Source organism: Xylona heveae, assembly GCF_001619985.1.
Source record: "Xylona heveae TC161 unplaced genomic scaffold L228scaffold_5, whole genome shotgun sequence".
Classification (NCBI taxonomy): domain Eukaryota; kingdom Fungi; phylum Ascomycota; class Xylonomycetes; order Xylonales; family Xylonaceae; genus Xylona; species Xylona heveae.
In genome coordinates, this window is record NW_017264197.1 from 275,444 (window position 1) to 294,665 (window position 19,222).

General features: G+C 47.9%; 11 protein-coding genes and 1 non-coding gene across 12 annotated transcripts; 4 read left to right on the plus strand and 8 right to left on the minus strand.

The window, feature by feature from the left end:
- Positions 1-350: 350 nt before the first annotated feature.
- L228DRAFT_128685 (hypothetical protein) lies at positions 351-1,109 on the minus strand. Its single transcript, XM_018329074.1, has one exon. It carries the CDS (start codon positions 930-932, stop codon positions 471-473), a length of 462 nt encoding a protein of 153 aa, XP_018188113.1. The 5' UTR covers positions 933-1,109; the 3' UTR covers positions 351-470.
- On the plus strand, positions 1,022-2,175 carry L228DRAFT_246887 (hypothetical protein). Its single transcript, XM_018332511.1, has 3 exons — positions 1,022-1,115; positions 1,210-1,724; positions 1,786-2,175. The coding sequence occupies exons 2-3, from the start codon at positions 1,337-1,339 to the stop codon at positions 1,845-1,847; spliced, it is 450 nt and encodes a 149-aa protein (XP_018188114.1). The 5' UTR covers positions 1,022-1,115; positions 1,210-1,336; the 3' UTR covers positions 1,848-2,175.
- Positions 2,176-2,828: 653 nt separating this feature from the next.
- Positions 2,829-3,447, minus strand: L228DRAFT_128695 (hypothetical protein). The gene has a single exon (XM_018329075.1). The coding sequence runs from the start codon at positions 3,313-3,315 to the stop codon at positions 2,962-2,964; it is 354 nt and encodes a 117-aa protein (XP_018188115.1). The 5' UTR covers positions 3,316-3,447; the 3' UTR covers positions 2,829-2,961.
- Positions 3,448-3,580: 133 nt separating this feature from the next.
- On the minus strand, positions 3,581-4,628 carry L228DRAFT_267954 (hypothetical protein; the record flags this gene model as incomplete). Its single annotated transcript, XM_018335051.1, has 3 exons — positions 3,581-4,093; positions 4,150-4,253; positions 4,313-4,628. The coding sequence occupies 3 exons, from the start codon at positions 4,626-4,628 to the stop codon at positions 3,581-3,583; spliced, it is 933 nt and encodes a 310-aa protein (XP_018188116.1).
- Positions 4,629-4,814: 186 nt separating this feature from the next.
- On the plus strand, positions 4,815-5,867 carry L228DRAFT_246890 (Phosphoribosylformimino-5-aminoimidazole carboxamide ribotide isomerase). The gene is made up of 3 exons (XM_018332512.1): positions 4,815-5,149; positions 5,270-5,456; positions 5,546-5,867. The coding sequence occupies exons 1-3, from the start codon at positions 4,850-4,852 to the stop codon at positions 5,830-5,832; spliced, it is 774 nt and encodes a 257-aa protein (XP_018188117.1). The 5' UTR covers positions 4,815-4,849; the 3' UTR covers positions 5,833-5,867.
- A 505-nt stretch (positions 5,868-6,372) lies between these two features.
- Positions 6,373-7,707, plus strand: L228DRAFT_282667 (hypothetical protein). Its single transcript, XM_018336031.1, has 4 exons — positions 6,373-6,631; positions 6,766-6,823; positions 7,115-7,207; positions 7,313-7,707. Exons 1-4 carry the CDS (start codon positions 6,594-6,596, stop codon positions 7,388-7,390), a joined length of 267 nt encoding a protein of 88 aa, XP_018188118.1. The 5' UTR covers positions 6,373-6,593; the 3' UTR covers positions 7,391-7,707.
- Positions 7,708-7,752: 45 nt separating this feature from the next.
- Positions 7,753-9,888, minus strand: L228DRAFT_229708 (elongator complex protein 3). Its single transcript, XM_018330512.1, has 2 exons — positions 9,451-9,888; positions 7,753-9,382 (listed from the first exon to the last, which is right to left on the minus strand). Exons 1-2 carry the CDS (start codon positions 9,755-9,757, stop codon positions 7,935-7,937), a joined length of 1,755 nt encoding a protein of 584 aa, XP_018188119.1. The 5' UTR covers positions 9,758-9,888; the 3' UTR covers positions 7,753-7,934.
- Positions 9,889-10,057: 169 nt separating this feature from the next.
- L228DRAFT_246894 (succinyl-CoA synthetase alpha subunit) lies at positions 10,058-12,039 on the plus strand. Its single transcript, XM_018332513.1, has 8 exons — positions 10,058-10,404; positions 10,469-10,497; positions 10,573-10,699; positions 10,766-10,828; positions 10,895-10,920; positions 10,982-11,064; positions 11,122-11,482; positions 11,562-12,039. The coding sequence occupies exons 1-8, from the start codon at positions 10,250-10,252 to the stop codon at positions 11,699-11,701; spliced, it is 984 nt and encodes a 327-aa protein (XP_018188120.1). The 5' UTR covers positions 10,058-10,249; the 3' UTR covers positions 11,702-12,039.
- A 49-nt stretch (positions 12,040-12,088) lies between these two features.
- L228DRAFT_220157 (DUF89 domain protein) lies at positions 12,089-14,459 on the minus strand. The gene is made up of 6 exons (XM_018330235.1): positions 14,213-14,459; positions 14,084-14,154; positions 13,891-14,021; positions 13,706-13,822; positions 12,731-13,604; positions 12,089-12,581 (listed from the first exon to the last, which is right to left on the minus strand). Exons 1-6 carry the CDS (start codon positions 14,232-14,234, stop codon positions 12,345-12,347), a joined length of 1,452 nt encoding a protein of 483 aa, XP_018188121.1. The 5' UTR covers positions 14,235-14,459; the 3' UTR covers positions 12,089-12,344.
- A 602-nt stretch (positions 14,460-15,061) lies between these two features.
- Positions 15,062-15,133, minus strand: L228DRAFT_t76. Its single transcript has one exon. It is a non-coding gene; the product is annotated as a tRNA-Trp (tRNA).
- Positions 15,134-16,008: 875 nt separating this feature from the next.
- L228DRAFT_128765 (hypothetical protein) lies at positions 16,009-16,759 on the minus strand. Its single transcript, XM_018329076.1, has 2 exons — positions 16,143-16,759; positions 16,009-16,089 (listed from the first exon to the last, which is right to left on the minus strand). The coding sequence occupies exon 1, from the start codon at positions 16,554-16,556 to the stop codon at positions 16,182-16,184; it is 375 nt and encodes a 124-aa protein (XP_018188122.1). The 5' UTR covers positions 16,557-16,759; the 3' UTR covers positions 16,009-16,089; positions 16,143-16,181.
- L228DRAFT_128767 (ATP-NAD kinase) lies at positions 16,760-18,413 on the minus strand. Its single transcript, XM_018329077.1, has 3 exons — positions 18,260-18,413; positions 18,090-18,204; positions 16,760-18,028 (listed from the first exon to the last, which is right to left on the minus strand). Exons 1-3 carry the CDS (start codon positions 18,384-18,386, stop codon positions 16,963-16,965), a joined length of 1,308 nt encoding a protein of 435 aa, XP_018188123.1. The 5' UTR covers positions 18,387-18,413; the 3' UTR covers positions 16,760-16,962.
- Between the last annotated feature and the right edge of the window lie 809 nt (positions 18,414-19,222).

Here is a 19,222-nt window from a genome sequence, read left to right on the forward strand (position 1 = left end):
TTATTGGATTTGGTCCAACAGACCGAGCGCTCAAGAACAGGAATCCACTCTGGCGATGCGCCTTTGAGAGCTACGCAAAGCTTTTTGCCTCTCCTTTGGTTAGCAAATTCCTAGCAAGTGGGACAGAGCGGCAACGACAGCAGAAAGTAGTGGATGATCCATGGTTCGTTGTCGGCTCGTCTCCGCGTAGCTATTCCGGTCAACGAGCTGTCGCGCGGTGTCTCAGTTAGGGCGACCCTTTTCTGGTGGAAAACGACGCTGTAGCAGCAGGTCTGACTCGGCCAGAATAGCATGGGCGCTTCCAACTGTCAAAGATTGCTCGGCCAAGGAACACCAGCGAGACGCCCGTAATACTCCAACTCTCTCTTAGGCGCCTCTATTACATGTCGCTGGCAGCGGTAAATGTCAAGTACGTTATGTGTAGCTTCAACGAATACACTTGTATACCTTAGGTGGGCGCTGCGTTCCAGCTAAACAGGTTCACGTCCATCTCCCAAATCATGAGACCGAGTAGACCTCATTCGCTTGCTGCAAGAGGAAGGTACCTGAGGCAGGGTGCTAAAGGCGCAGGTACGGTAGCAAGTGCAATTCGCAGGACGGCAATTCCCACGACGACACAGGCTTCGAATACCGGGATATGACCGTTGACCAAAACGTGACAAGATACTCGCAGGCTGTACCCTCCCGCAAACATGCAGCTTCTTGAGGACCGACTTGCAATGGTGGCTGCCTAGGGCCATGGGCCATTGACGCCGTCCAACGGGACGTCGAACCATCACCATCGCAGACATGTGAGCCTCACAAGTCCAAGGGGGGGGAAAGTAATTTATCGCTAGATAGATGATCGTCGTCGGAGCCTTGACCGACAAGAACAAAATCAAATGCGCACCTTCGAAATTTCCCCATGACCAGGTAAACTTCGAGCTCATCATCAGGCTATCCGGCTAGATTCTATTCTGCTCTCAACTACCGATGACCGGAGGCAATAGAATGCCATGTCGATCACAGCTTAACATACGATCAACACTACTAGCCAACCTGATCCCTATCTATCGGGAATTTTTTCGACAAAAGCAGCAAGACTACGGGCTGCTGCCTCTTCCTGCCAGAGAAAGGTCTAGCATCTGTCTTGAATTCATCCCTTTTTGGAGTCATATTGTCTTTCCAACTCCCGAAAACCACGGGAAACTAATCACTAACATTCCGTAGACTGATTGAACTACCAAAGCAAACAACCAGAGATGATCATCAGAGACATCCAAGCGAGATTGCTTTGCTTTTTCTTTTCTTGTCCGCGACGAGTTCTCTCCGGGTAGTGTTCCAAGTGGGTAGCGACATGAGAAAGTGGAACAGCACGAGCTTGAGCACGAGTATTCCTCCTCTCCGTCTTTCGTGCCGAAGCTCAACCAGCTCTCCGCAAACACTCATGATCGAATCATCTATGTCCAAACATGGCCCCTTACCGGAGTATATCATCGTTCAGTTTTCTCCGGAGACAGAGACACCGTCGATCGCCATCGCTTGGCCAAAAGCTGGCCAGTACGGGAGCGACGCCGTTAAACCCTGCGCATGGCGAAATTACACGACCAGGGGGCTACCCTTGTCTGTATCTTTACCGTTGGTACTAGAGACACTTGGTCCAACCGGTCAGTGCAATGAGCTTGTTGAGTGTACTCCGGTACTGTGGTACACAAGAGAGCATCCAAAGGAACTTTGCCCGTTCTGTCAGTACTCCTTTCTGCCATCTCAATCGCAAGCACATCGAATTAACACGGTTAGCCACAGCTCAATCAAATGACAATCCGAAAATCTTCCGTAGTGATGAACATCTCGGCCGAGGGGCATAGGAAATCGGCCGGCGAAGACACCTGCGAGCAAGTCGCATCTATTCTCTCTGGCCTAGTAAGGCAACCTATTTCTCCGCGGCGTTTCTTGGCAAAATCATGGTGCTAGTCATCATCCCAGTATTGTAATCGTCCCATTTGCCCTTGCTTTGTCGGTGAAGAGACGAGCAAAAAACGTACGGAGTACGTAATTGCGGCTTGCTGATCGCGATGCTCGCGAATGTAAACACTGAAAATGACATCTTGGTTTTGAAGTATTGTACACGCAGTTTGGCATGCTCAAGACGTTTGTCCTGCCCAGTTTATGATCCAGGAATCTAGTAACAGCTCTATCACGTTAAATTTTAGCATTTATCAATTCGTCAGCACGAGTGACATTTTATTTTTGATATCCATAAGCAGCCAGACCTTCAACGACCAAGTGATGTCGTAAACAAATCATCACAAGAGTCTCGATTTGATCAAAGGCAAAACCCTTAGTAAGAAGCCTTACAAACGCTTAGAATGCAAACAACCTCGAATACTGTAGTTACCTCACCTCGTGCTACTTGTCTAGCCAACCCACAATCAATTATCATTGAGCGCGTGTACGATCTAGATCAGGTCGTTTGCTTTCTGTCCTTCTCTAAGAATATGATGACTGTACTGCATACTCTGATTCCCGACCACACCAGCCACCTGCATTGCTGCATTAAGTTTACTGCACTGTAGACTAAAAAGGGGCCGAGCAATAGCCGGCAGCGTTTCAGACAATCCAGATGGCGCCATGTTTCAAGTATTTTCGTTCCTGCTCCCGGGCAAGCTTCCCCCCCCCCTTCCCCACTTCCCCCAAACCAAAGAGGCTGTTTCATCTTTCCATGTGTACTCTATACTCCGTACAGCCTCACAGTCAAACTAGAATAGTCGACCTAAGGTTAACGTATCTAGGGACCTGCTGTATTCTTAATTTAGCTTTGCGCAATGTTTGACCTTTTGACTGCTTGATTGCTTTACTGCTTGGCCAAACGCTTTGGTCTCTAGGCGCTGTTGGCCACCGTATGCTCTGCAATATATCGTGGTGCATACTTTGCCATTCTCTCTTCAGCTCATATGGGTAAGTTACATTAGTACCCTAAGCTCAATGAAAACTCGATCGAGCTTTTCGCGTATATGCATAACCGCCTCTGTGCACGATACATGCATTGCAGACGTGGCCATGAATAGGGATTGTACTGTATGCCGGGTGCCTGCGTCTAGAGATTAAATTTTGCTGGCTTGAAATAGTCGGGCTCGTGCGATGTAGTAGATTCAATACATGGATACGTGGGGCCAAAGACAGAGTGGTCGAAAGCGAAAGTTTGCTGTTGAATTCGTGTTGATTTGAAGACTGATTGATGGTCCAAACTTGAAAGCACAGCAGATCCAGAAGCAGGGCAGATGTCAATTCCCCGCAACTTCTTTGCTTCCACTCTAGCCATGTCGCCAGCAACATCAAGCTTGTGAAGTATACCTTTCAAGCCAGGCAATCGAGATTGGTTTGATGCGTTAATTAGCATGCTAATATCTCGGTGTGGGCAGAAATGTCAAAAATTATACAAGAAAATTGGAAAAAGTAGAATCTTAGGTATAGAACAATAGTTTGATGCACAAAATGTATGACGAGGGTATAAGCCAAGAAATGGTGCTGATCGGGGGCAAATGCTCGGGCCTTCATGCTGCAAAGCAGAGAAATGAACATGAATCAATGGCTTTTGGCTCTACCTCCTGCCCTTCTTGCCCTTTGCCATTCTCTTTGGTCCCTCAATGTCGGCAATATCACGCTTACTCAACTTCAACATGCCACCGCGAAATTTACCTACACCAGGACCTCCAACGCCTCTTTCTCGTCGAGATTCTGCATCTTTGCGCTTCGTGAGCTTGGGCTTCTCGAGAATGATACCGTTTTCACGCGCTTCTCGGCGGCGCTTCTCCTCTCGCTCGCTGGCTTTCGCCATGATTCCTTTTCGATGAGACAAGGGCATTTTCTCTTGCGTCATGATAGAAGAGTTTGATCCAAGAGCTTGTATACGTAAATCGAGTGCCTTGTGTCGATTTTTCCCTGTCGGATCCAGTGACGAATTTGAATCCAAGAGGTGGGATTCGCGCAACAAGCGCTGCAGCGCGAGGTCGTTCTTGAGGTTGGCTGCCTCGTCGTTCTCGTCTTCTGAGTTCTCTTTTGATTTTTGAGGTTTTGGTATCGGCTTTCTCGCTGCAGTTGGCGGTTTGGAAGACTGTTATGGGTAAGAAAGTTGGTTCAAAGTACGGATAAGTCGGAAATGTTGCGTACCATAAATGCTTTCATTTCTTCTTTAGCTGCCAGATCATCGTATTCGTTGGAATTTGATGGCTTTCCCGTGTGCTCCACGACTTCTACCTTTCTTTTTCCTTCATCTGATGCAGCGCAAATATGTCAGTTATATGTTCCATGGGCCAAAACTAGCTAAGCATACCGTCAGAGATTCCGCTCCAGTCGGAGTCTTCGTCTTCCTCATCCTCTTCATCGTCATTGTCCGCTTGTTTCTCCTCAACCTTCGGTTGCTTTGGGCGCAAGTCCTCTTCTATTGGCTTGAATTGTGACTCAAAATGTCGTCGAAACACTTCGTATGCGTCGGATTCTTCTTCCTCTGCCGAAGGCTCTCTAGTTGTCTGTATTTTAGGGCCTGCACTTTTCTTAATTCCATTTACTTTTGCTTTTGATTCATTGGTTTGCCGCTTTCTCTTGCCCAGCGTTTTCGGTGCTACGGCGCTGCGCGACGAAGACGACATTATTGTGTTATGAACGTAGTGTATGCTTCGTTGCTACAACTTTCCCCGGAACTTTTCAGGATAAATTCCTGCCAAAGCATTCAGAGCCGAAGGCGGTGAGTGCGGAAATCTCCGTGTCGGCTGTTCTGTGGCAGAGTACCCCTCCAAATTATAACTGGAGTTCTGGGGAAAACAGAGAGCACTTGCATTTCACTGCCTTGAATAGCATTTAGATCGTCGCAATGACACGATTTCGACCGTGTATAGACCTACACTCGGGCCAGGTCAAGCAGATTGTCGGCGGAACGTTGACAGACGTTGACTCCTCTCTCAAAACCAATTATGTCTCAAAACTGCCTGCGGGGCATTTTGCAAAGCTATACAGAGAGAATGACTTGAGCGGTGCGCATGTTATCATGCTTGGTCCAGGAAACGAGGACGCTTCCAAGGAGGCACTGGCAGCGTGGCCATCAGGGTTACAGGTCGGTGGTGGAATTACGGATAAGAATGCAGCTCAATGGATGGAGTGGGGTGCGGAAAAGGTAAATTGCCAAGCGGACGGACAATTACGCTTTGATCTTTCAGAAATTATACCACTCTTGAACTTTTAAAATGTTTAATATTGCTCTACCATGCATACTGAGGTTTTATCTCTTCCCTAGGTAATCATCACATCCTACCTTTTCCCAGATGGAAAATTCTCCATGGAACGCCTGCAGGCTGTGCTTGCGGCCCTCGGAAACGATAAGAGCAAGCTCGTCATCGATCTCAGCTGTCGGAGAAGAGGCGATTTATGGTTTGTTGCCATGAACAAATGGCAGACCATCACAGACATGGAGGTCAACCAGGGTAAGTAGGGATACTGCGGCCGCTAAACTCCTCGAATGGGGTGTATCCTCATATTGAATGACATTATTGACGAGATCGATTGTCATTAGAAACCATCAGGCTGTTGGAACCATTTTGTTCAGAGTTTCTAATCCACGCCGCCGACAACGAAGGTCTGCAACGCGGAATTGATGAAGAGTTGGTCAAGAAGCTCTCGGAGTGGTGCGCCATTCCTGTCACGTACGCTGGCGGTGGCCGGAACCTGCAAGATCTTGATAATGTCAAGCGGCTAAGCAATGGTAGAGTGGATTTGACTATTGGCAGTGCACTAGATGTTTTTGGTGGGTCGGGAGTCAAATTCGAGGATTGCATTGCATGGAACAAACAAAACGCATAATGGGAGGATAAACCCTACTGAGCCCTCTTTCGGGGTTAAAATATTTTGTAAGATTTTGTACATAAATTCTACTGATACCAATAAATGTTCTCTTCTGTCAAAATTGGTCTTGTTTTTCTACAAAGATCAAAACTACATGTGCTGTGAGCGGATTGTCTGTTTTACAAATGATATACGGATCGACCTATTAATAAAAGGAAAATGGCATCCAGAAAATAAGGAGAAATTTCATTGGTATATATAATTAAAATTATAAATAATAATAAATAGATTAGTCTGGAAAGCAGAAAAATATCATCGTTTAAACATCCATGTAGAAAATATCCAACGTCTAAATCCACATATGTAATGGCAAATTCCCAAGCTACTATTCGACCTCATAGACTTCACCTGCAAACCCGTAAACTGAGGGGACGGAAGCGGCAAGGACCGAGAACGTGGGAAGCGAACGCGACTGGCGAGGGGTAGTGCTGTAGGCACCAAGGACCGAGGACCTCACAGGGCAAACGCTCGCCAAGAAATCGTCACCCCAATCGCTCATCGACCTCAACTTCGTCACTATCCAGCTTTGCGACAATATCAATCTCCTCCTCGTCCTCGGCTACAAACCACGCAATATCGGGTTAAATCCATTCATCGAAGAAGCTGTCAGCATCTACAGTAATACCTGCATACCTTATACACCAAACGGTAGAAGGAAAAGCTACCGTTACCGATCAACCAACCAATCTTATCAGCCCGACACTTTTATTTCCGCCAAGATGAAGCCTGTTGTCTCTGCCCTGAATGCATGGAGCTGGTGCGTTACCCATTTTTAGAACGGCAAAAAAGATAAATCCGAATTCCAAGAAACCCAGACCGATGGTCGTTTTGGCTTTGATACCACTTTCATCATGCATCTTAACAACTACTAACTTCTGTTTCCTCATATAGTATCGTGGTCTCCGTTTTTGCCATCGTCATTCTGTCGATCATCGGCAGCTTGTTCAGCGTACGTTCTCTTTGAATTTCCCGGGTTTTATCTACAAGAGTTTTGTCTCCAATAGTCGTCTTGCGTGGCAAAGCCCCTGGTGAATTATTTGAATCTCGTCCACCAAGTATCCCGCCATCTAGACTGTACCGTGCCTTTATATATCGACCTGTTCGAAAGTCACACCTCGTGGGGATATAGGCATGATGCAAAGATAGGGGACGCTGCTTGCTCCGGACGATGACCCCACGCTTACACGGCCAATACTCTCGAGTAAAGCAAGATGCTAACTTTATTGTTCTTCGCTAATAGCGTGAGCACCATGCGATGGTCGGCTCGACGGAAGACCCAGTCGATGGCAAGGCTGTTGCTGGATCTATATTTGGTGCTGTTGTCATCTACGGTGTAAGCTTACCCTTCCTTTTCTTTTCTTTTTCTCGGTCGCTTGTCTACCTTGAGACAGCGACGGAAAGTCTTGCTAGTAATGGTTGCTGATCTTGAAATCTCCAGGTATTCCTCGTTTTCTGCGGCTTCCAAGCGTTCCTGCACATGCGAGAAAGTCGGCGGGGCGCAATCTCGCTTTCGTGATTAAACTGCAAAGACAGCATGGGCAGAAGAGGGTGCCTCAAGCAGATCGACTATCCACTCTTCTCGACTGCATAGAACGCCATGTTTATCGTTTGTGAATATCTTCAGAATTTCACAACGGCCACGAATGTTCATTCTACTCTAGTTGTAGATTTATTTTGACAGCAGGAGTTTAGGGGGTTCTCTAGCATGACTTTTCAACTTTTACTTTTTCTTCTCTTTGAAAGATCTGATTAAATCATTAATACCAAGACAGCCATTTTCATTTCCTTGCGTGCAATTCCGCAACATTCAATACAGTCAATGACACGTGAGGGATCTTAGTCATTCTCTATATGCAAGGATACTTTGATGATCCGTTTTGATATACCCGCCACAAAAATTGGCGGGGAAGATTGTGAATACATAGTACCAACGCCGTTTCCGCCCCCAAAGATACGACCCTCTTAAACGCCTTAGAATGCACATGTGATGCATAAGACCACCCTAGACTTTCCCAAAAATAACTGTTATAAAAGAGAAACGACCCAAGTTCATGTATGTTCTACTCATCATCGCTCTCGCTTTCGGCATCATCATCCTTTTCATCGTCCAGCATCTTGCTCATGTACGGGCCATCAAGCCAGTATCCGAGCTTGGCGTAGTAACTGCGGACACCGACACCGGAGATGACGCTAATCTTCTTACTTCCGTGTTCCTCACGCGCAATACGCTCAGCCTCTTCCATCAACAGGGTACCGTAGCCCTGGTGCTGGAACTTCTTGGGGTCTCTGGCATGGACAGGAATGGCAGTACCATACACGTGGAGCTCGCGCACCAGACTGCTCTGCTGGCCAGTCAATTCCGGCCGGAACGTATGTGTGGACGAGCACTTGCGCAGACGCAGGAGACCAATCAAGATATCCTGCTTCGGGTCTTCGTACGCCAGAAAGGTCTCCCAGCCGCCATTGGCCACGTAGTCGCGGCGCACGAGCTCGACTTGCGATGGGCGAATTTTGTTCTTGACTTCGTTGATGCCGACTTCGCGAGTGCGCACGTCGCGGCAGGTGGTTCCGAAATCTTTCATTCGGGAGAGTGCCAGTTCGCGCAGGTTGCCGTTCTCGACACCCGATGTGACGAGCGGCATGGGGATGTCGCGCTGCACGCGGTAAATACGGGTCCATGGTGGAACGAGCGCGAGGATTCGCGCCACGAGGTCGATCAGTGCGTTGGGGGTGTAGTTCTTGTATCTGCCTGTTCGCCAGAGTTCGTAGAGACCTGTTCCACGGATGACGAGGGTGGGGTAGATCTTGAGACCGTCGGTTCGGAAGGCGGGGTTCTCAAAGTATTCCCGGAACTGATCGAGGTCGCGCTCCATGCCGACGTTGGGCAGATCCGGCATCATGTGGCTGACGACTTTGAAACCCGAGTCTTTGGCGAGCTTGAATGTCTCGGCGACGGCTGCAACGGTGTGGCCGCGGTTCGTGTCTCGCGCGACGTCCTCGTAGAGAGACTGCACGCCGACTTCGAGACGAGTGCAGCCGTATCGAAGCATGCTGCTGAGATGTGTGTCCAGACAGTAGTCGGGGCGGGTTTCAATGGTGATGCCGACGCATTTGATGTTACTCATCTCGCCGGCCTCGACGGCTTCGTCGACATTGTTCGTTTGGTAGCCGCTCAGTGCGTTGTGCAGTTGCGAGATGAATTCCTCTCGGTAACTCTCTGGAAGAGACATGAATGTGCCGCCCATGATAATGTACTCGACCTTGTCGACGCTGTGGCCTAGGGATTTGATCTGGTCGACTCGTCCGCGGGCTTGTTCGTAAGGGTCGTAGCGCGCACGAATGGCACGCATCGATGTCGGCTCGTAGCCAGTGTAGGATTGCGTCGAGTATTCAAAGTCAGAGTCTGGGCCACCGGGACAATAGACGCAGACGTTGCCCGTGTAGGAAATGTGTGGGCATCGGTGAGGTTTGCACATAACTGCCACAACGGCAATACCGGAGGACGTTCCTAAGAGGAGAACATGATTAATTTAAGGTCATTGAAGTTCGGGCTTCTATGGCAGAGAATTGACATACGGATTGGTTTGGCAATGAGTTTTGGAAGAACATATTTCTTGTAGTGCTCGGGGACCGCAGCGATAATGGCCGTCAGTGGAGGTTGGCTGGCGAGCTTGTACTTTTTGGCAATTTGTCCACGAAGACTGTTCAGATTGATGTCCTTCTTCGGTGCTGCGCCGTCGCTCTGGGCCTCGTAGTCCTGGATCAGAGCACTGGCAATTTCAGCACAGGCGCGCATGGCTCGTTCGCTCTCAGAGGGCATCTTGAGGTTCTTGGGCTGCCGACGCTTGGTCGGGTCCGGCATGGTGAGGGTGGCAGTCGCCATGATGACTGGCGGGTGTTTTCTGCCAGAGTAAAAGAAGTGATCTCTGGGGTTAGAGAGGAGGAGGACTGGTTATGTTGATGATGTTGATGATGGTGATAGAATAGTGTGTGTTGCCCCTCAGGCATATAGGTAACTAAAGACATTGGATATCAAAAAAGTTAGACGGCAAGTTCCGCAAGTGACGCTCCCCTCAGTTCTTTTTGCGGTAATATTGGACAGGTACCTTATGTAAGAAATTACATGGGAGAGTACCTCTGTACCTTTTGAGAACGAAGAGTAGACGGATGCCAAGACCAAAACCTCGACGACAATTCGCTTCTTTCGCAACATCCCCGTATCTTCAGTTGCTGCTTGCTGCTGCTGTTGCTGCTCTGCCCAGACAGACTTTATTTGCTCTGTCTCTCGCCCCCCTCTGAAAGCTCCTTCCCTCCATTGAGAGCCCTTTTTGATTCGCAACGTCCAACGTTCCGATCGCCGAAAGCTATCTTCATCATGCAGGCCTTCAGACGTGGTGTGCAGACTGCTCTGCACACTGGCTTCCGCAGCCAGGCTTATTCGACCTCCGCCTACGCCGCGACTGCGAACAACCTGCGGATCAACACGGATACCAAGGTTCTCTTCCAGGGTTTCACTGGTAAGCAGGGAACGTAAGTCACTCGCACCTCGATTTTCTCTGTTTGCAATGGCCATTGAGACTCAATTGGTGCGCAGGTTCCACGCTCAGCAAGCTATCGAGTACGGTATGATATAAGCTTTTTTTTATCCAATCAACTTTACATTCCTCTGCTCGATCAATTGATGCTGATTGGATGCAGGCACCAATGTCATTGGTGGCACGAACCCCAAGAAGGCTGGTGAGACTCACCTTGGCAAGCCCGTCTTCGCCAAGGTCGAGGATGCGATCAAGGAGACTGGCGCCAACGCCTCTGCCATCTTCGTCCCGTATGTACACTTGGACATTAGACCTCAATTGATTGGCGCAGGGGCCGTGGACTAATGGAAATATAGCCCTCCGCTTGCTGCGAAGAGTATCGAGGAGGCCATCGCCGCTGAGATGCCCTTGGTCGTCTGGTAAGACTGAACTTGAGCTTGATATTGGCTTCAAACGACTCAATTGCTAATTTGTACGCCTGACAGTATCACCGAGGGTATTCCCCAGCACGGTATGGATTGATTGAATCCTCTCTGTCACGGAATAATACATAACTAACGGCTTCTCCCCAGACATGGTCCGCATCACCGACATGTTGAAGACCCAGGACAAGACCCGTCTCGTCGGCCCCAACTGCCCTGGTATCATTGCTCCGGTATGGATTCACTCTCTACCAATTGAAGATGCAGTCTAACATGACAACTTTCAATAGGGTCAATGCAAGATCGGTATCATGCCCGGTTTCATCCACAAGCGCGGTCGTGTCGGTATTGTCTCTCGTTCCGGAACCCTCACCTACGAGGCCGTCAACCAGACCACCCAGGCTGGTCTCGGTCAGTCTCTCGTCGTCGGTATCGGTGGTGACCCCTTCTCTGGTACCAACTTCATCGACTGCTTGAAGGTCTTCCTCGAGGACGAGGAGACTGACGGTATCATCATGATTGGTGAGATTGGTGGTTCCGCCGAGGAGGACGCTGCCGACTTCCTCAAGTCCTACAACAAGAAGAACAAGCCCGCCGTCAGCTTCATTGCTGGTATCTCTGCTCCCCCGGGACGTCGTATGGGTCACGCAGGCAAGTACCCTTTTTCTTAGTCCCATGATTTCGTATCATTTTTTTTTAAGTAAAGATTTCTCACTAACATCCAATGCAGGTGCCATTGTTAGCGGTGGCAAGGGTGACGCCAACTCCAAGATCACTGCTCTCGAGGCTGCCGGTGTCGTTGTCGAGCGCAGCCCCGCCGCTCTCGGCAAGGCCCTCCACGCCGAGTTTGTCAAGCGTGACTTGATCTAAATGGACATGTAATTACCCCCTTATATGTGTTGTTATTTTATTCTTTTTTTGGGAAGCAGGACAGACGAGCGGAAGGAACTGGTAGATATAAAGGGTGGAAGTGATTTGAAGTAGTGGCGGAGGAAGTACAAAGTACCTTGTCCTTTGCCATGGGGGTCGTGTCTCTGGGGATCATATCGCTGAGAAAGAAGGGGGAAACAGCATGTTCCCCCCTTTTGTTTCATTCTCCTTCTTCCTCTTCTTCGTTCTATTATTTGTCAAGTGTACAGCTAGGCATGCATGAAATATTTTTTTGATACGCTCATGTTCATATTCCAGTATTGGATTGACGTGCAATCACTTGATTCATGATCCAAATAGTGTGCCATTTGACATTTGACATTTGAAAAACCCGATATCACCAATTTCTATTTAGCTGCGTGAGAGGTGTACTATACAACTACCTAGCTCTATTGATGAAAAAAGATTCATTCAAAAAGGTGGAAGGAGAAGGGGAATGTGGGAATAAAAGTAAAAAACGGTAAGAAATTGGGGCAGTATTTACAACGTCATTAATCTAAAAGGGGGAAAAACAAAAGTCATCGGAGACGTTCGAAATCCAGACAAAAGCAAAGACGGAAGACATAAAACAAAGCCAAAACGTCTATGCAGATGCCTTGCCGTCGCAGAATTGCACGACAGCCCATTTCCCGCTCCAGGCCCACTTGCGGGCTTCGTTCCCGCCGCCGCCTTCGAGGGCGCGCAGCCGGTCGTCTTCGCCGGGTGGGAGCCCGACGACGACGTCGGCCTTGCATGTGCGCAGAGCGAGGGTGCGCATTCCGGAGCCGGGGCCGAGCGGGCCAATGGCTTCGGTGAAGGGGGTTGTTGTGGGCCATTGTGCCTATTGGATTTATTTGTTAGGCATTTGAAGGTATTGGAGGGACGCAATAGGAAGGGAGAAACGAGAGAAGGGAAATTGAGAAAGTGAAGAGAAAAGAAAAGAAAAGATAAAGACGAAGAGACTGGGAAGGAGGAAAAGGATAAACGTACGTCACCAGTTAATTTACGATAATTCAAATCGCCCTTTGCAATGACCAGTTCACTGCCTTGTAGATCCTTGAACAGCTCCGGCGCGGTGCCAGGCAGGCGCCAGAAACTGCCGCCTTCGGTCCAGAAGCGGTTGGGTCGAATAGAAAGCTTGCCCTCCGCGTGGAACTCGCTCAGCTTCTGGAACAGAAAGGAGAGATTGCTTTCCTCCTTTTCGGACAAGGGCTGGGGTTGTTTCTTGCCCTGGTGCTCCTCGTCCTCGGACAACGAGGAGTAAAACGACTGCGCATTGGCAAGGGCGTTGAGGAGTCCGCCGAAATCTGCGGGAATCACGTCCGATACGAACCACGGGTAGTTCTTGGGGTGCATGACAATCGATGTGGCGAGGTTAGCGGACAAGAGGTACCCCGCGAGAATCAGGTCGACGTAGAGCTCGAATCCAGCATTGTCTAGTATGAAATCGACGCGGCGCTCGCCGTTGGGATTGGCCTTGCGGGCTTTGCTTAGCACTTCGTACGCGGCGGGCAAATCGTTGGAGATGATATTCTTTTGCGAGCTCTTGCGGGCTTCGGAGCCCTGCAGTTTTTGAATGTCTTCGTAGGTAAGTGACGTGAGCAGCGAAAGGTCGGTCGCGTTTCCCCAGAGGCAAATGTCGCACATTTCGGTGAACATGAGCTTTTCTGCCTCCTCCGTTTCTTCGGCGGACTTGTTGCCTAGCTTGCCACCGCCCTGGCGCAATTGGGTGTCGAGTTCTTTATATTGCGCTGCGAGCTCAAGCACTGCTGGGCGCGAGGACTTGAAAGTGGAGATCTTCTGGCGCGCAAAGACATCGTGGGTTTTCCAGTGCTTGCTGAGCGTGAAGAACGTGCTGAGTCGTCTGTGTAAGGAGAAACGTATGAGTAATTGTAATTTCGTACACAATGATATTCTGGGCGCGTAAAGTTTGTATGAGGATAAAAAAGCCAGAGGAGGAGTTACCGGTAGAGGTAGCATTCGGAGAATAGCCAGGGCACGTTGAACCACTTTGCCTCTCCGAGCTGCTCGAGCTCCTTATTGTAGTCGGCAATGTCGGGCTGACCGTCTTCAGGGAGGGGGCTGTGAGGTTCGAGAGTACAATGTCAGCAGTCGTAGGGGCATAAATCATAGGACAAGTTCACACTCACGTCAATTGGCGGTCATGTTGGATCTCGTATTTCAGCTTGGCCAGTCCCTCGATGATGGCCTTGCCCTCCTTGGTGTGTTCCGCATCTTTGCTGGCGAGCGTTGCGCGGTGCACGTCGTCAATTGCGCCAGTCTAGATGGTTGAGCTATTAGCAATCTGCTGGAAATGGCGGGGTGATTTGCTACCCCACGTACAAGAATGACGGGCCACCTGTCTCGCGCAGAGACATAGGCAAATGTGGATTGGTCGGATGTGTAGTACGGTGCTGGGAGAGTCAATCAACATGTCTGTCCCTCGATGGAGTATCCGAGAGGTGTGCATACGAGTTTTTGTATCAAATTCCATGGTGCGTGGTGTTATGTGTGCAGCTCAAGTTTGGGGAGATGTCACCTTGGAGGTGTCAGGTCGGTACTCCCTAAGAGAGGTATGTAGATGCGCGAGTTTTCTGTTTGGCTTCAATATTTATGCAGCCAATTGCAACACGATGTGACCTATTAATTATATGATGCAAAGACTAACTTATGTATATTCGTGTAGAATTTATTCTGATTCAGCTTTTTGGCATATTTTAGACAATACTGTACTCCGTACCTTGCGGAGATTAAATCCCAAGTGGGGACAGCTATGACGGTTGGCCTCTCATAAAAGACATTCTGCAACGTCACTTTTGGACATCACCTGACCCACCTTCTGTACGTGGCTATGCTCATGCTCAATGACAATAAGAATGGAAATGTCATGCTCCCTAAGACTGAAATCAATTGTTAAATTTATTACTTTGAAGAAAGTATATTTGTGGGAGATTTCAAGGTCGGAAAGTTTTTAGAACAGAATATTTAGTCGAATTTTATTTACTAGGCATTTATAGAATCTAAATTCACAAAATATCTTCTCATCTACTCAAAGTAGATAAATGAATATCCTGCCAATAATTAGATGTCTTCAGATAAAACATACTATAACCCAAGACGTGGCATAAATAAGTTGCATTGAGTTTTTGTGGCTCTGCCATACCATATAATATTCAAGTCTGGACCAATATCATTTAAGCTAGTAAGGCAAGAAAAAAAAAAGGGTCATCAAGGAATGAAACGAGCTTCAAAACCAAAAAAAAAAAAAAAAGAATTTTGAACCACTCCAATTTTCGAACATTCAAATGAAGTGCAAAAAAATGAACCCAGTGTGATTTGAACACACAGCCTTTCGATCTGGAGTCGAACGCGCTACCGTTGCGCCATAGGTCCTTGTTGTTGCTGATTCAGCCCACAAAAGAAGCTATGACCCACAACCCATAACCGAACTGAAAGGTGCAGATATTAACGACAACCTTCCATAGACTCGACAGCGACGGTATAGAATTACACGATTTGATGGAATTTCAGATCATTTGAATTGTAATTTCATTCAACATATAAAATTCTATAATCGACCTTTATTTAAACTATCGGGGGAAGGGTTCCAACTATATATAGCGGGATGTTACCCATTAACTATTCCATTGCTAGCAAAAGACAGCGGAAGCCCTTAAACAGTAGTCCATAACTTGAACCTCCCCAGATTTTTTCCACTCAAGCTTTTTAGATCGTCGCTTGGTTTGCATGTCTCTGGCATCCAGCCATACCTCGTCTCCTACCTTGTAGGTCAGAGCTGGTAGACAGCGTCTGTAAGCCTGGTCTTCGTAGGTCATTCGGGCTTCTGTCCTGGCAGCTCGAACGTAGTCTAAGATCTCTTGCATGTGCCCAGCAAAGTCAATTCCGTCAATCGCGTTTTCAGCTGTGGAGAGATCAGTTAATGGTTCTGATTCAAATCCCAACCACAGGTTATGCCCATAGTTGGCAAAGAGGGGGCTGTCAATGTATAGTCATGATTCTTATGAATAGAAAGCTCTTTCTGGTATAGAATGAGAGCAATCGCACGATTGAGAAGCCAAATAACAATCTCGTTCTCTTGTCCCTGAAGAGCAGCAGCCAGGTTGTCCGGTTTCTTGTCTCTCCACGGGCAATTTTGAGGTTGTGCAACTTAGTCTGAATAACGATGAGATTAATAATGGAGTCGTTCTATATTTTTAAACTCAAACAATTACTAGAGCGTATTGTCATGCCGGAACGACTCATTATTTCCTGGATTGTCGAGGGCGGGCCTCAAAGTTGTCGAAGCGGTAAAATAATTGACAGATATTGTTACACTTGTCCTGGACATGCTAGGGCTGGCGATTGGCTGAGTTACTTTGTTAAGAAGTAAGAGAAGTCTTACCTGAACAGCAAAGTGGCGAGCACTTTACAAGGTTCAGAGTCAAAAACCAATAGGTTTTTTACAAGGACTCGGAGGGAAAGGTAATAGTTGACAAATATTACGAGTATATCGAAGTATTTGTGTCCATTTTCTCCAGCTCGAGTGCTCCTCTAGAAAGGGAGACGGTAGGCCTTTGGATGCCAACGGCAAACTCGCAATAACGACAGTAGTGATTCGCAAGCAGATGATAGATGACAAGACCAGCAGAGGACAGACAAAGGGAAACATAAGTCCCGGAACCAGGATTGATATTCTCGTTAGTTGAATTATGGCGACGAGCCGTTTGGCCTTGATCGAGATAAAAAAATATTCAACCGTGGCTAGAAATATACTAAAAAGTTCCTTCAACAAGACCTTGTGTGTTTTGGTAAGCATATAGAAGGAAAGGAGATCTATACAGAAAAGGATTAGGCCGCAAGTGCATTAAATAGATGAGCAAACGCAGTTGGCTAGGCAGCAACATCGAAACAGACATGTATTGAATGGAACCATGAGGAGCCATCCAATGTGAATAAGAGATTGTGATTGACGTGCCATGATACGCGTGGTATCGGCCCTGCCGCCTGCTTGTGAAAAATAGCGTGTTTGTGTACGCAAAGATTGAATCCTGGGTTTCTTGTGATTATATGACCAAAAGTAAAAGGTCTAGGTGTGAATATGTCCTTTGCCAGCATTTACCGCATACCTGACGCCATTTTAAAGCACACAGAGAAAATAATACATCGAAGAAATGAATGTCGAAGACCATGAAGTTCGCCGAATAAAGTTGACCAAAACGCTTTTATGCCTCCCCAAAAGGGTAATTGAATTTCAACAACCCGTTGAGACCGCCAACCCAGCCGTCATCGCCTGTAGCACCTGTGCTATGAGTGCCTCGTACGATGCTCGGAATGCCACTGGTGAAGACACCATCACGGCATCGAAGCTGTTCGCCCCGAACGTGAATTTCTGTCCCAATATCCACGCCGTGATTACGTCTGACACCGTCTACGCTGAGCTCGAGACCGCGGCCTCGATTCTTGTCGCTGATCCGTAAGGTGATATTCATACTTGATGGAACCACAAGCGGCCTAAAACTCAGACTTCGAGGACAGATGGGCGTGAGCAGAAGCGATGGGACAAGAGGATGGATGATGCTGCCCCCGCTACTGAGGCTGTAGGCTGTGCTACCTGTGGGGGTCGAGATGATAATACCATCGGCGACAGCTTCTGTAAGTAAGCGTCCGCATATGAAGATCTCCACGACGGCCAAATGTGGATCTTGGCCTCGGTGGATGATCACTTCATTCATAGCATGAATGTCGCCCCCAATCTTTGGAGCTAGGTTGCCATCTGATGATGCATTTATTCGATGTCCGGCAGAGTCGAAGACGCCAACCTTCAGCCGGTTTCGGAGGAGTACTCTAGCTGGTCGAGCTTCCCCCATGAATTTTCCTCGAAGAGAGGACCATTCTGGTGAGACTGAGCCCGCCCCGGATGACTCGTCCATCTTCTCGGGAGTCAGCTGAGCACATCTATCTCCCGGGCCTGAGCCGGACATGTAGACTTCGCGGAATGCGCGTTTGTACTCATGGTACTTCCATTCGCCCAAGAAGCCGAGGGTGCCCATGCTGAAAGAAAGAACAGGTGGTACACTGTTTGTTGCTGAAAAGAGCGACGCCGCGTGGAGAATGGTGCCATCACCACCAAGTGTTACTGTCAAGTCCACCTTGGGCTGTAGTTCTAGTGTTGCTGTATCGCGGTCGGCTGCTGACGTGTAGACGGGAAACGGAAGCCTGTCATGGATTTCGGAGGCGACTTTATTCTCGAAGATCATGGCAGTGGAGGGATATGAGGAGTGGACATGTCTACAATAGAATGCGTCAGGTTTGATTGAGGATGAAATGGACAAAGCGGTGAAATGCATACTTGGAGAACTCAATGACGGCATCTGTAACAGCTGGTACATTTTCCTTTTTTATAAAGAAGACGTTTCGAGGAGGCGAGGGCCATTGTAGGCAGAGGAGATCATTATGGAGAGATTCTGTAGCCTTTAGCTCTAGAGTTCATGCTGCAGTTTATTGAGTCACAAGAGGTACCTTGATATCTGGGTATTATTCGATCAGGCAACTCCGAAACAGAGCGAATTTCTCTCCGGTGATGACTACAAGAAAATTGTCTCTTCGCAGAGAGAAACAGTCGTATTCGAGGCTGAATGGGCCTCATGCTTGCATGTTACAGGTTTTGGACGTTGTTCAATGACTTCATCTGTAGGCGGAACGATACGGAGTATACATGCCTAGCTTAGATTTTCCACTAGAGCCGGTATCTCTCTCTCACACCTTTTTGTTTGAAGTATATTATGTATTACACAATACTTATATGCAGTATCTTATTCCTTTACAGGAAAATAATGTCTTTAGTCTGATCTTCTGATTGATATTCCCATTTTCCAAATACTTATTCCCAAGCATTATGATAACTTTAAGGTAATTGTTCCAATGAGCTCATGTCGCACTTGTTGATTTGTCCATCGGAGGTCGGACAGCACTCTTGAGATTAAAAGGTCACCGTAGAATGCGGTCAAGCAATGAGCCAATCAGGAGAGAGACGGAGGTCATTCGGTCATCGTTTCTTCACGCGGGCCGAAGTCATCCGTTAGGCGGCAGTTGGGTTTAGCTGTGCGTAACTTACCTTAGAGTCGTAAACTTAGCAGCAATAAGCAGTCAAGTTAGTGGTAGAGTAGTAATCCACTCCCAGGTCATGAGTTAAGGTTAGTCTTGCCAACTATTACTTCACCAGCCAGCGTATCTACCTATCTACTTAGCTTCTTAAACCAACTCCTCCCTCTCTTTCGAGATGCTTCGAGTTGTATAGTGCTTCCTTGGATGCTGTTCTCATTCTTTCCCCAGTGCTGATACGGTACCTTGTTTCCATCACTCTCTTCCTCCGCACTCCGCATGTAAATACTCCTTTCAAAGCTAGAGCCCGAAGCCCCACGTCCCTAGTCAGTCACTACTTAAAAATATCTCTTGTGTCCTTGGCCTGAGAGGCGCTCAAGG

Coding starts and splice junctions, on each gene's coding strand:
- L228DRAFT_128695 (XM_018329075.1), bottom strand. CDS start 3,315: ATGTTGCTGGCGACATGGCTAGAGTGGAAGCAAAGAAGTTGCGGGGAA.
- L228DRAFT_246894 (XM_018332513.1), top strand. CDS start 10,250: ATGCAGGCCTTCAGACGTGGTGTGCAGACTGCTCTGCACACTGGCTTC. Junction 10,829..10,894: donor GAGATGCCCTTGGTCGTCTG/GTAAGACTGAAC, acceptor TACGCCTGACAG/TATCACCGAGGGTATTCCCC. Junction 10,921..10,981: donor CGAGGGTATTCCCCAGCACG/GTATGGATTGAT, acceptor GCTTCTCCCCAG/ACATGGTCCGCATCACCGAC.
- L228DRAFT_282667 (XM_018336031.1), top strand. CDS start 6,594: ATGAAGCCTGTTGTCTCTGCCCTGAATGCATGGAGCTG. Junction 6,632..6,765: donor GCCCTGAATGCATGGAGCTG/GTGCGTTACCCA, acceptor TTCCTCATATAG/TATCGTGGTCTCCGTTTTTG. Junction 7,208..7,312: donor GTGCTGTTGTCATCTACGGT/GTAAGCTTACCC, acceptor TGAAATCTCCAG/GTATTCCTCGTTTTCTGCGG.
- L228DRAFT_128765 (XM_018329076.1), bottom strand. CDS start 16,556: ATGCTTACCAAAACACACAAGGTCTTGTTGAAGGAACTTTTTAGTATA.
- L228DRAFT_220157 (XM_018330235.1), bottom strand. CDS start 14,234: ATGGAATTTGATACAAAAACTC. Junction 13,823..13,890: donor CAACATGACCGCCAATTGAC/GTGAGTGTGAAC, acceptor CGAACCTCACAG/CCCCCTCCCTGAAGACGGTC. Junction 12,582..12,730: donor ATCGTAAATTAACTGGTGAC/GTACGTTTATCC, acceptor TAAATCCAATAG/GCACAATGGCCCACAACAAC.
- L228DRAFT_246890 (XM_018332512.1), top strand. CDS start 4,850: ATGACACGATTTCGACCGTGTATAGACCTACACTCGGGCCAGGTCAAG. Junction 5,150..5,269: donor TGGAGTGGGGTGCGGAAAAG/GTAAATTGCCAA, acceptor TCTCTTCCCTAG/GTAATCATCACATCCTACCT. Junction 5,457..5,545: donor AGACATGGAGGTCAACCAGG/GTAAGTAGGGAT, acceptor GATTGTCATTAG/AAACCATCAGGCTGTTGGAA.
- L228DRAFT_229708 (XM_018330512.1), bottom strand. CDS start 9,757: ATGGCGACTGCCACCCTCACCATGCCGGACCCGACCAAGCGTCGGCAG. Junction 9,383..9,450: donor ACTCATTGCCAAACCAATCC/GTATGTCAATTC, acceptor TTCTCCTCTTAG/GAACGTCCTCCGGTATTGCC.
- L228DRAFT_128685 (XM_018329074.1), bottom strand. CDS start 932: ATGATGAGCTCGAAGTTTACCTGGTCATGGGGAAATTTCGAAGGTGCG.
- L228DRAFT_128767 (XM_018329077.1), bottom strand. CDS start 18,386: ATGAGGCCCATTCAGCCTCGAATACGACTGTTTCTCTCTGCGAAGAGA. Junction 18,205..18,259: donor AATAATACCCAGATATCAAG/GTACCTCTTGTG, acceptor TAAAGGCTACAG/AATCTCTCCATAATGATCTC. Junction 18,029..18,089: donor GCCGTCATTGAGTTCTCCAA/GTATGCATTTCA, acceptor ATTCTATTGTAG/ACATGTCCACTCCTCATATC.
- L228DRAFT_246887 (XM_018332511.1), top strand. CDS start 1,337: ATGAGAAAGTGGAACAGCACGAGCTTGAGCACGAGTATTCCTCCTCTC. Junction 1,725..1,785: donor AAAGGAACTTTGCCCGTTCT/GTCAGTACTCCT, acceptor GGTTAGCCACAG/CTCAATCAAATGACAATCCG.